This window comes from Stylophora pistillata, chromosome 10 (assembly GCF_964205215.1).
Source record: "Stylophora pistillata chromosome 10, jaStyPist1.2, whole genome shotgun sequence".
NCBI lineage: Eukaryota > Metazoa > Cnidaria > Anthozoa > Scleractinia > Pocilloporidae > Stylophora > Stylophora pistillata.
This window is the reverse complement of record NC_142528.1, coordinates 23460308-23473779: the sequence shown is the minus strand read 5'-3', so window position 1 is coordinate 23473779 and position 13472 is coordinate 23460308. Positions and strand designations below refer to the sequence as shown.

Below are 13472 nucleotides of genomic sequence, written 5' to 3'. Positions count from 1 at the left end.
GATATGCTACCGCCCGAATCCCGAAAGTAGTCAAAGTAGGCCCTCGAGCTCGTTAACAATAATTTGTACTTTAAAGGATACCCCTCCAGTAAATTGCTTTATAGTCCGTTATGAAAGTTCGGACAATTTCAAAGCCAGTTTTTCGCTAAAAAAAAAATCTATATAAATATCATCATTGTACTCGTACAAAAATCAACAACTTTACTCTTTTTGTGTTTTTAACCAGAACCGCTGATAATTCGTAGATAGGTTAGTTCCGCGCCAATCATGATTACGGAATCCCACAATCAAAGCCTTTTTGAATGGAATGTACCCATATTCAGTCATTTTGGCACCAAACACCCCTTTAAAATAAACCAAAACTTTATATTTTTGTAACAGTGTAGAAAAAAAAAGTCCTACATCGAGGGGCTACATGTATTTGTGCTTCATCAGAACAATACGAATACACATCACACAAAATTCAGGATAATTCTTGTGTCCTCTCAGACTTATTGTTCTTATGTAAATTATTTCTAGATATTATTCGCCATTTTTATTGTCAATCATTTGAGATTGACTTTTGTTCTTGGAAGATATCTCCTTGCCGAGAACTCTGACAAGACCGGGCCACTTCGTGACCAGAAAGACACGCACCAGACTACGAACAACCATGCAAGGATGTCACGCGATGTAGCCGCTACCATATTAGGCCAGGGAAAGCTCTCAAGGTGTCTGCAAAGGTTTAAGAAAACGATCTCCCGTGTGTTAAATCCAAGAAAGTACGGCTACTTATGGAGGAATAAGATACGCGGTCGTTTTGTGCTATGAGTATTAACACTGGCTGTTTTGCTACTGCAAAGAAATATACCACCCCATTGTGTATCTGGTTAGAAACGTATCTCAGCGATGTCGGTAAGCCGTGACATTACGCTTGGTTGCGCCTGTAGGCCTTAGAATGAAAGACTCACAATAGTGAGTTCCTGTCCTCCAATTAGCATGGAAACATGTCGTCAACAGCAAATGTACATAGCGAAAAAATAGCATCATTTGGGTTTTAACTAGCCTTCGTCGAAATACCTGTAGACAAGCGATCAACAGTCGCCAGAACTGATGAGATCGATGGTGAACCGGTTGCCTGACAGTCTGCCTGACAGTCTGCCTGACAGTCTGCCTGACAGTCTGCCTGACAGTCTGCCTGACAGTCTGCCTGACAGTCTGCCTGACAGTCTGCCTGACAGTCTGCCTGACAGTCTGCCTGACTGTCTGCCTGACAGTCTGCCTGACAGTCTGCCTGACAGTCTGCCTGACAGTCTGCATGACAGTCTGCCTGACAGTCTGCCTGACAGCCTGCCTGACAGCCTGCCTGACAGTCTGCCTGACAGTCTGCCTGACAGTCTGCCTGACAGTCTGCCTGACAGCCTGCCTGACAGTCTGCCTGACAGTCTGCCTGACAGTCTGCCTGACAGTCTGCCTGACAGTCTGCCTGACAGCCTGCCTGACAGTCTGCCTGACAGTCTGCCTGACAGTCTGCCTGACAGTCTGCCTGACAGTCTGCCTGACAGTCTGCCTGACAGTCTGCCTGACAGTCTGCCTGACAGCCTGCCAATGGTCGAACGACACTCGACCGATAGTCAGTCTACACCTCAACCAAGAGATTGACTTAAGATGCTGGTTGGTTGGGAGTCGACTATCGGCCGACTATCGCTCGACTATGGTTAGCCAAATGTTGCAAACTTCAACAACTTGCATAATTTTATTTAACAGCTAATATTTATGCTCAACAAAATATATTTTTATTCGACAGTTTACAGTTATATTCAACATTTTATATTTATGTTCCACGACACGCATTTTCTTTTCATATTCAACCAAAATTATTTTTATTCAACAACAATATTTATTCCACTTCAATAGCTATATTTATTTTACTCAACAAAATTAATTGTTCAACTTCAGTCCAAACGTTTTACTCAACAAAAACAATTATTCAACTTCTACCATGCGTAGTTATTTAATGACGTACCTTCTATTTTGACTAAGTGTTCGAAAGTTCCCGGACATTCATTCATCGACTTACCAACCACAACATTGACTGGGACTCTGCGCAATGCCTAACCTACAGCACTGACTATTTTCAACGACTGACTCTGGAAAGCTGGTTTACTAACTTAGAACAGACTCCCCTAAACAGATGTCAACAACTACCCGCTCCATACAAACGACTCATTCACGACATAAACATCACAAACGACCGAAAAAGAACGACCTAACTTTACCGACAGATCGAAAAAGACCAATCACGACCGACTTACGTCACTTGAGTCTTACAGCCAATAACATCACGGCAAAACCAACCGATCATTTCACACGAACTGGAATAAGAACATTCTACTGACAACAATCATTCACTTGACTCTGATGATGACTTCCGCACAGGTTGTCGAAACGTCAGTCACTACCACCGACAACAGTCCTTCTCAGGACTACACTCACCCAGACGATCAGACTACACCTTCACATGTTACCCCCGGGTTCAAACCATTTACTGCATTACCATCTTTATCGTATTAAATATGGCCAGTTAACCCAGAAAGTCTGACCAGCATCTTTCGAATTTTATTCGCTGTTACGTCGACAATCTCAACCAGTGCGGGGCTTAGAACTCTAATCCTTTCACTCCCAAGATCTTGTTAGTAATTCTCTTTACTTTCTGTCGCACAATTATTATGATCCGTTAGTTTGGCGAAGTTAGTAATCCCATAATTATTGACTCTTGTCTTGTCTTGTCTCGCCCCACTCCGCCGCACTCCTCCCTCTTCCCTCTCTGTTTAAGCCAAAAGATCTCCAAGTGAATCCAAGAATCTCCAAAATATAGATTGTGTTCAAAGCAAAGACTGATTACTGACTTGTTTTGACCCCTTAACAGTATCTTGAACTACGCTTCAGTGTTGGAGTGCGGATGGTAGGATGCGTGTTCTTCATTTTAGAATACGTAAGTAATTGTTTCCAGTTTCAGCGAAGTAGTTGTGGCATCTGGCTGAAATGTTTTTCATATGTTGTTTTTTGCAGACCCTTTATTTATTTGTTGTCCTGTATGCACCTTCACTCGCCTTAGAGGCCGGTAAGTAGCGACGCGTTTACTGAATTAGCGTTTTTACAATGAACTATAAATTTCGATTTTCGTCCTCAAACTCACCAGTTGTAATTTTAATGATACCGAAAGATGAATTTTTTATTTGTTCTTAGTATTGGAGAACAGACGCATAGATCAGTGGCGGAACTAGGATAGGGGCCCGGGGTGCCCCCTTGCTCCCCACCCCCTCCCCCCCCCCATTTTAATTAAAAAAAAAACAGTCGCAGGAGGAAGAGAAGCCGGCAGGTGTACACACACAAAATGCACTCTTCCCCCCTCCCCTCCCCCCCTCCCCTCAGCTCAAGGTCTGGAACCCGCCACTGCAGATTACGTCACCACTAACGGCAATTTGCATGTACATTATATGAAACCAATACGTTCCATGCTGTCGTACGAAGATGTCAAAATGTGGCAGCACCTTGTGCGCCACTTTTGTGTTCTTACCTCATTTTGACGTCATCGGTGATTTTTTTACTGAACAGACGCATAGCAACATGGGATTTATTTGTTAACCTTTGACCCCTACGAGAGACTAGCAGCTAATTTCTCCTTACAATATCAACCATGAATCAAACTTTAAGGTCATGCGAATAAATTAAATTATCACCAACTAAAAAAAGCCCTTGATTGTGAAGCAGATTCTCCTTGTCAGCGCCTTAAGAACCCACTTCACGAGATTACTGTAATGTGGTGTGGCCTGTTTACTGGGAATTGGGGGGAGTGGGTATCTGTTATATTCGCCTTTATTTGATTGTAAACTGGTTAGCAGTCCGGTTAAGTCCCCCGTACAGTGTTGTAAAGCGCCATGAATTTAAGATATGAGCGCTATACAAATAAAAGTTATTATTATTATTATTATTATTATTATTATTATTAAGAAATGTATAGAGAACAGTATGGAGAATATGCATGCTGATATTTGGGCGCAAACGTTAATAGTGCATGTTGTACAAGAAAGCTTACTACAACTAGGTAAATCATTCTGTCCCCGAAATAAAATATTTAAAATTTTGTTTTCGTATTTTTAATCAATTTTCTTATTCATTGTGTATTCTTTGTAATCAGTGGCTGGAATTCCACTGACGGCCTCCATACTGACCACCGGGGTGGTTTGTACATTTTACACCAGTCTGGTGAGTAAATGATAAGAATTTCAGGATAGATTAACAATATACCCGAAATTCAGCTGGTTTGCTTGTGAATTAAACGCCCTATTTAACAAAGCTGCTAAGAATTATTTCATTCTTTCTTTATTCATCCAAAAGGGTGGATTGAAAGCCGTGGTGTGGACGGATGTATTTCAGTCAGCGGTTATGGTAGGAGGGCTTATTACGGTTGCGGTGATTGGCAGCATCGAGGTCGGTGGATTGTCCAAAGTTTGGGAGATAAACGAGAAGTTTAACAGAACCACGTTTTTTGAGTAAGAAACTGGCCAATAAAATTGTAAAAAGTCGCATCATTTTAGTTCTGAATCGGTTGGGCTTTTCGATCGATCGCCACACTTCTGCGGACCTGCGTTTTTCCAGGGGCCAAGGATTTTCCACGCTTAGAGCGGTGTTCGAGGGAGTGGCGTGTTTCCTGAGGGAGTGGCGTGTTGCCTGAGAACACCTCTTCATTAAGTGTTATATTCATTACTAAAAACCAACATTACCAGGAACCAATAAGAAATCAAAGTGAGTAACCAATAAACGGCCTAGGCGTTATAGCATTTCATGCCTACAATTCTTTTTATAAGTATTGGCTAACTTTTTCCTTGTTAATAGTATCATGGTATCAAATCTAGTTTATCTCCTAAACTGATGATGTTTTTTTGTATTTCTCTTCACTTCTCTGCTTGGAAATATCTGCACATTGAAAAGAGAAATTCCAACTTAAAATTCTTGGTGGAGAGAGGTTAAAGCTACGATCGATACACATACTTTTTGTGTTTTTTTTTTTTAATGTGGTCATCACTGTTTTTAGTTTCAATCCAGACCCAAAGATACGAAATACATTTTGGACTTTAACCATTGGTGGCGCTTTCACTGCTATGCCTGTATGGACAGTCAGCCAAACTGCTGTTCAGCGGTTTCTTGCCATAAGAACCTTAAAAGACGCTAAAAGGTAACCAAGCTATCTTTTACCCAAGTTATTGTTGCCTTTACCCGTTATGATACTGAAACAAGACATAAGGAGATCCTCACAGCAACAGTCCTCGGACTATTTTTTAGAAGTGTCCAAACTCTGGTAACCTGTGACTTCCTTCTCAGCCAAACTTCAGACTTGCTGATTTATCGCGTTTCAGGGCCGTGTGGATGAACGTCCCTGGGCTCATTGTGATTGTCACTCTGTGTTGCTTGGATGGACTCGTTATCTTCGCTGTGTACTCAGGATGTGACCTCATAAAAGACAAGAAGATTAGCAGCAATGACGAGGTAAAAACCTTAAGTTTTTTCTCATTTTGAAATTATTTGAAAATGCGAACGTTTCATCTCTGTACCCAAGGGAGTTTTGTCCTTTAGTCGATAGGGTGCGGTCTGATGACCAGTGAGTTTAAAGTCTTGTTACAATCTAAAAAGAACTGATAGGCAGACTAAATGAGAGACAGGTAGACGGGTAAACAGGCCGCGGAGACCGAGAGACAGACAGACAGATCGACAGACAGACAGACAGAAAGACAGACAGACCGACAGACAGACAGACAGACCGACAGACAGACAGACAGACAGGCAGACACACAGACAGACAGACAGACAGACAGACAGACAGAAGGCAAGGTAAATAGACAGGAAGGCTGGAGGAGACTGTCCTGTCTGTAAATGGAACGGGTCAATTCTGCCAACTGACATATCTCTTTGTAGCCGATCTGGCCCTGTCCTTGCATAGGGGCCAATCTATTGAATTAGAGTGTCCATCATTCCCGACTTCTGGTGTCGAAAACGCGTGAGAGGGAATAAATCACACGTCCATAAGGAATTTCCCTTTACTTTCTTTAGCCTGCGAGACCTGCTCTCATCAAGGGCGTAAAAAAGACACGTGTGAGAGAAAAGAAACGCTTAAGCCCGCGCGACTGACTTCTCGATCGTGCATGCAGGTCTAAATTACTCGCCCCCATTAAATCGAGCGCCTATTACACACACTCAGGTTGCTTCGTCAAATACACCAACAGCAACCATAATTTCTCTGCCTTAATTTCCGTCACTTTTTTCTTTTCTTTCATCACAGACACTGCCCTACTTTGTGATCAACAAACTGCACAACTTGAAGGGATTACCGGGAATGTTTACTGCTTGTCTCTATGCGGGAGCTTTAAGGTGAGATGTGGACGATAATGGAAACCATGTTGTACGTTAAAAAGCGCACGGAAATTCCTTTCGTATAAAGGATTTAAAGGATGAAGATCGAAGTATATATCCATAATTTTCTTTCTTGCTCTTTAGCACGGGATCTTCTGCGCTGAACGCCATGTCACTAGTAATTTTAGAAGATATCATCAAGAAAAGAGTGAAGGACTTAACTGACTCGGATGCTGCCAAACTTTGTAAGATTATCGGTAAGTAACCATCGCCCTTTTACTCCCAAGATCTGAATATGAATTCTCCACTCTGTCTGTCACACGTTTCTAAGTATTCTAGCTCTAAGAATTTGATTTTAAACCCATCATTATCCTCTATTTGATATATCTCTTTCTCGTCACTTATGCGCCATTCACATCAGAAAAACGTATTTAGTTAAACCTGGTTTAAATCAATAAAAATCAGACGCGGAGAACTGAACTTGAAAACTGAATTTTCCATCAGGTTTGTATTTTCTTTAATGTGCTAAATTTGAAGTCGACAAACATTGGTTTAAGTAGCTTCTATGAAAAAAAATTTAAACGGTGTTTCATAAAACAGCTTTTAAACATGTTTAAGCTTTGGTGTGAATGGAGTATTAGACTCTATTTAAGACTATATCGACATTGTAAAGAGAATTTAATCTTTGGTCACTTGTGGGAGTAAAGGAGTAAACCGCGATCCTTCTTGCCAAATTTGAAACTTCAATTTAAACCACCGCGCATTACTTTGACCTGCGCAGGAAAGCATGATCAGCCCTAAACACCGTGGAAGTTTTTATTTACAAAGTAATCACAAGCGGCCGATAAGAGCAAAGGGAATTACATTGTATCATCAGTTGCCATAGTGGTTCCTGGTGAAGAACTTTAAGGGCGGCGGGAAAACGTGAGAGACTAAATTGCGATTGGTTTTTCATTATTACATTCGATTGGTTATTGAGAGGGACGCGTGAGTCTTTCTTCCACCAATCACAGAGCGTTGTAAAAAATAAAAGAGAATAATTGCTATCCAGGACTACTTTCGATGCTTAATTTTAAAGTAATCTATGAGGGGTAACGAATTTGAATGATGATCTGAATAGATAAAGATTCGAGAATATCGATCTTTTGACTCAGCAAAATCTCTTATTTTCATGAAAGAGTTTACCTTTCACTGTTTTTTATTTCATCGGTGTTCAACGTAGTCTAATTTCTACCTTTCTCTAATAAAGAAATGGATAGATATTCTAGTCTTCTTGGATAAGGACGAATAAACCGTAGGCCCCGTCTCCTGCAGGGTTAGGGGTAGGAGGCGTTTATTTCCCACGCACGAGAATATTGTGTCGTGAACGTCTTCCCCTGGGTTGGAATTGGTGGGAATTGGCCCCGAAAAGCCCCCATGGGGAGTGGTCAACTAACCTGTATGTATGTATGTATGTACGTATGTATGTATGTATGTATGTATGTATGTATTTACGTATGTAATCCTTTATTTTATATATCTTTCAAGCGGTTGTGTTTGGTGATATTGTTATCGCTGGAGCATTCATAGTCAAATACGTGGGTACTATGGTTCTACAGGTGAGTGCAGGATCTTCTCTGCATGGCATACTCAATTTATGCTGAGGTGGGATATTAGGGAGGGATTGTCAATCTACTGTATTCGCTACTTGAAATAGAGCCCGAGTTTTAAATTCTGGTTAGATAGTTGGACTGTAAGCTATTGAAATGAGTTACTTTTCCAGTAATTTGTAGCAATGGGTCAGTGAAAATATGAACGAGAATGGATGCGCACAATAGAAATGAGTGACCTGTAATGCGTTTTGTATTTAAACAATTCATCAGCTCGCCTACAGCATCTTTGGAATCTGCGGTGGTCCACTGCTTGGTATCTTTCTGCTGGGAATGTTTGTGCGCCGAGCAAATTCAAAGGTGAGAACACACACACACACGCACGCGCACAAGCGCCACAAAGCAGTGAGCTTCACATCAAGAAGCTGATGAGATAGGACGGAGCCACAGGGATATAGTTAGTAAGTCTGGTCATATGCTTGGTTCATATGTGGCAGGTGTCCGGTGCTTACACCCTAACATCAGCATACATATTCTCCATACTGTTCTCTATACATTTCCTTAGGTGCCGACAAAGAGAACTTGTTTAACAACCGAGAGCTTTTTCCAATTGATGATCATTTCCTTTATTCTCCTGACCTTAATGTTTGATTCAGGAGGTGATATTGTAAGGAGAAATTAGATGCTAGTCTAGGGGTTAAAAGATTATTATTAAAAACTGGATCATTGGATAATGCAATTCAAGACTTGTTATTGGCTTAGCCATTATGATATATGAGCCAATATACCATAATCTACAAATATGGTAAGCGTGCGCGTCAGTTTAAAATCAAAGGGGAACTAAAAATCCGGTTTCTTCTCACAAAATAATAATTTCTTGAGGGCGTCTTTAATAAAAACAATTATTCCACTCGCGCTTGTGTGTAGCCAATCAGCGAGTGGTGTAGCCAATCAGATTGCGGCATTTATGAAAGAAAGCTTGTTGATTAAGACTGATTATTTCCAGGATCAATAACAACGTGATAAGAGTTAGAACATATATTATTTTACGCCGTTGCGCCACGTTTTGTCCACTCGAAAATTTCAAGGTTTCCATTGTATCCTCATTCTTTTAAATTCACTCTCATTTTCCTAGTGTTTATATATCTACCCTAGCAAAATGATTATTATCATTATTATTATTATTGTTTTTATTGTTATTTTTATCTTATTATATTTGTTATATTTCGATAGGTAAAGTTTTTGTAATAGACACATCAACGCCTGCACAGCATACTAACTCTTCGAATATTTTTCCACAGGGAGCCTACGCTGGTGTTTTCTCTGGGTGTGCATTAACTGCCTGGGTTTTCTTGGGGTCAGTTTTCTATCCTCCGAACAAATATCCCGGCACAACTTCAGTGCAGGAATGCCAGTTTTATAAAGACGCTGTGTTCTACACCAGCTTGGATTACAACGCTACTAGGCGACTCAACGTAACTGCGGAAATACTGAACAATTCGCGGGCAATTTTGGACCAATATGGCGACGGATATATTCAAAACCCTCATAAACCCCATGGGTAAGTTGTACTGTACACGAGATATCGTTCTCTCCTTTGGGAGTTATTTCTATCCAGGGTGCACCTCTCGTTATGATTTAATTTCATCAAGTGAGTTGATAATGTAACTTGACTACCGTAAAGAGTTCCTAAAGATGACGTTTCCAGGGGTCCGTTTCTCGATACTCCCGGTAACTTAACTGAAGCCATGTTTTAAAATCAAAATTTGAAGGATAGAAAAGCAGGTTCTGGCACCCAAATCAGTCCATTTTGTTTCTTTAGCTGTAAGTTTTATTGTATTATAATCAAAACTTCTGAAATCCCTATCATGAATGAAACAGAACAGCTTTGCGGGCCCATTAAGTGACCAGGACTTTTTGCGAAAAGGGCCCCTGCATTAGCCATTCGATCGTTAGAGCGAATTTCCTAACGAAGGGCTGACACTCGAAAAGTCTCTTAACGGTGGCCGATTTACATTACCAACTCAGTTGTCAAAACCAAACAATCTTGTAATATCCCCACAACTGACGTAGCACCATCCTCGGAGACCCAGGGGCTGTGGTTCGAAATTAGGGCATGAAGAGCCCCTGGGGACATTGTCTTAAAAGACTAGTTCCAAACGGTCGCAGTCGTTCTGCCATCTGATTGGCGCCAGAAAATATTTGTGTTTTTCTGCCCAATCAGAGTGAAGTGTACTTTTAGAGTCCTTTGGTGTGTTTTAACACGGACATAGACTAATACCTCAGTTGCTCGCTGTTTGTTTGGACCGTGTGACGGAGATTTGCTTGAGGTGAAAAGTTTCAGTCTCAGCACGCAATGTAGGAGAAATCGATCAGATTGTCCGCGAAAATCTTACCGAAAATTATACTGAATACTTTTGCAGGTATCACTAGAGAACGGGTTTTAAAGTTTGCGAGGTTTGTATACAACACATTGGTTGCAGTCATTGATATGTCGCTTTAAACGTTAAATCTTTCTAGATTTTTTTCATTATTTGCTGTGACTGAAACTTTGCCAATCCCGTGAAGTTATTCCGTCGCACGGGCCCCGCAGGTATCTCGAGCAACTGGTACTGTGTGTGCGTGCCAAAATCTAATCTCATCTTCGCTTGAAAAAAAAGAAAAGCTAAGCGTGGAAACTTTTGCTTATTTAGACGTGGGTAGATGACCCTGTACTATTAAGCTGACATTTGCAATAAAGCACTTCTGATGCCCGATATATTCCGCAAACCCGCCCTTTTCATCCAATATTTCTTGGTCTTTGGTTTTGTTTTCCCCATTGAAAGCAGTATCGGATCGATTCCCAATGATCAAAGGTATTTAACTTGGTCTTCAACAATCGACAGAAGAGGTGAAATGACAATGACCAAGGGACTAGAAGAGAATCCGTGGCCTTCCTAGCTCAAGAATTTCAACACTCTAGGCAGCAGTTGAAAGATTAAACCATTTCCAAACCCCTTCGGTAACTGCCCGAAAATATCTGTCCTTCCCACGATGTTCTCGTTAATAAGTTTTTGTTCAGATTTTAATTAGCTAACCGGAAACACAGCTAAGCTTTCTCTAAGCGCTTGCTGGAGGTCGTCCACGAACTTAAGCCGTATTGTGAACGACTCTACTACAAAGCGAAGATTAGATTTTGGCGCGCACAGAAGCAGAAAGCTACGTAGACGAAAGCGCCAATTGCTCGACATACCTGCGTGGCCCGTGCGACGAAATAACTTCATGGGATTGGCAAAGTTTCAGTCACAGTAAATTATGCAAAAATCTAGAAAGATTTAAGCTTAAGTCTCGTTTAACATTTCATAAACTTGCACTGCAGTCTATGTCCGTGTTAAAGCACACGAAAGGACTTTAAAGTACACTTCACTCTGATTGGGCAGAAAAACACAAAGATTTTCTGGCGCCAATCAGATGGCAGAGCGACTGCGGCCGTTTGGAACTAGTCTTGTAAGACGATGTCCCCAGGGGCTCTTCATGCCCTAATTTCGACCCACAGCCCCTGGGTCTCCGAGGATGACGTAGCACCAGTTTCTTTGGAAATTTACCCCCTTTACATCTCACACTGATTGTTTGAATTTTCTTTTCTTTCATCAGTATTGGCATTGCGGATGATTTCTACCACATTTCTTACTTGTGGTTTAGTGGGCTTTCTGTACTAACGTCATTTGTCGTGGGTGTGCTCGTAAGCCTCGCTTTTGTTAACTACCAATAAAAAACCAAACTAACGCTGTAGTTTAAGCATTCTCGTGAGTGCTACAATCAACCTCGTTTCCAGGGTCTCTCATCTTCCCGCTCCAATCTCGCTCCAGGCCAGAGACCCTGGGAACGAAGTTGTGGCACAGTATTGTGATGACAGAGGTCACATTCAACAACAAGTTTGCTCACCTCACTTTACAGAAACTAAAGAGGACCGCGATAGAGAAATCGACCCCAAGCTGATGTTTCCACTGAAGGAATGGCTCTACGGGTTCTTACCGTATCACTCGTTTAGCTGGGGCCTGGACGAAGATGAGGGTGTGGTGAAAGATTACGCTCACAGGGTACTTTTTAAATAATCGCCTGTAGGGAGAAATTAGGTGCTAGTCACTCGTAAAGATTAAAAGGGTAACGTGACTTCCATAACATAGAGTAATAGGACTTGTCCGTCATTTATTGTTTTCTATTTTGTTACGGTACCATCCGTTACGCTACGGCACAGTGCGGTACGGAATATTACGTTGGGTTATGTGTAGCAAAGGAAGGTGAAGTTTCGAGGTGTCCATGGAAGACAAATGACCCTTATTGCTTTGATTAGATTCAATTTTAGCGCAATTGGCTGTATTGTCAAAATCTGATTAGCCAATCTGTCGTTATCGACAGATTACAGACAACGCTGCTCCCGTCGACGTGTCATTCAACGTGTCATTCAACGTGTCATGCACTGACACAGTTATTTCATTTGACGTCGATATTGTGGTAAAAAAAAAATCAATAGTGGTTTAGCGTGGTCTGTACTCTTATCGACAACGATAGTCGTCCTCGCAGGGGTCAAAATTTTTTGTGGACTCACTCGGCTGCATCTCGTGAGTCCACAACACTTTGACCACTTTAATGGCGAATACCGTTGTCGATAAGAATATAGATCACGCTAAACCAATGTTGATTTGTTAACAGCGTGTATGACTTTTCAATCTTCAGGAGATCGTCGTAGGTGAGACAGACGATCGACCATTGGAAGAAAGCGCAAAAGACGGAAACGGCGGAATGTACAAAAAACGTTACCGTGGACACAGCATTCTGGATGATGAAGTAACTGAAGATAACGAAACACTGTTCTAAGTAGCATAGAATATAATTGCTTTCGACTTGTATAGGAAATATTTTGCGTCGACGTATTAGACAACTTTTCTGAAGCTCTCTGATCGTTTTGGAAACCTTAACAAATCCGTGATCTGGGTTATGACTGTGACTGGATTGAGGTCTTTGCATGTATCAGGTTTACTTGGAGTTAAGTTTAGTTCGTGCTTACTTCACCAAAAATGGCCCGATATTAAGTGATTCAATGCTGTTGTATATTAGAGATAAACGAAATTATTTGTCAAGAGTTGTCTTAGAATTTTTCACCCACTATTTGATGTTTACATTTGTGAGGAAGATTAAATAAAGTGCAATAGTGGTACCATTTCAGTTGTCTTCGATTGATAACGTAAATATGCACTAAGGTACCGAAACGTGAAAAAGTTTTGCCCATATTACTCGATCTACAAAAAAAGATTCCGGTAGGAAAACAAAAAGCAAAAGAAAAAAGAAAAAACAGGATCGCGCCCAACAAAGGCTGCCGAAGGTTATCACCATAAAAATAGGGAGTCGGTAGAGGTTAGCTCGTTATAGGGGTAGGTTTTCTGTTTTATTAGGTTATCACTTGGCTAGTCCTTTTGGGTTGTCAGAAAGTCAAAGAAGTCTTCATGGATTTAT

At 41.2% G+C, this 13472-nt stretch overlaps 1 protein-coding gene across 1 annotated transcript; it reads left to right on the top strand.

Moving 5' to 3' along the window:
- Positions 1-4011: 4011 nt before the first annotated feature.
- LOC148722329 (sodium-coupled monocarboxylate transporter 1-like) lies at positions 4012-12836 on the top strand. The gene is made up of 14 exons (XM_088737033.1): positions 4012-4087; positions 4181-4248; positions 4381-4535; positions 5078-5218; positions 5400-5529; positions 6320-6408; positions 6535-6647; positions 7918-7988; positions 8253-8339; positions 9281-9540; positions 11613-11700; positions 11828-12058; positions 12378-12473; positions 12696-12836. Exons 1-14 carry the CDS (start codon positions 4012-4014, stop codon positions 12834-12836), a joined length of 1746 nt encoding a protein of 581 aa, XP_088593159.1.
- Positions 12837-13472: the final 636 nt, after the last annotated feature.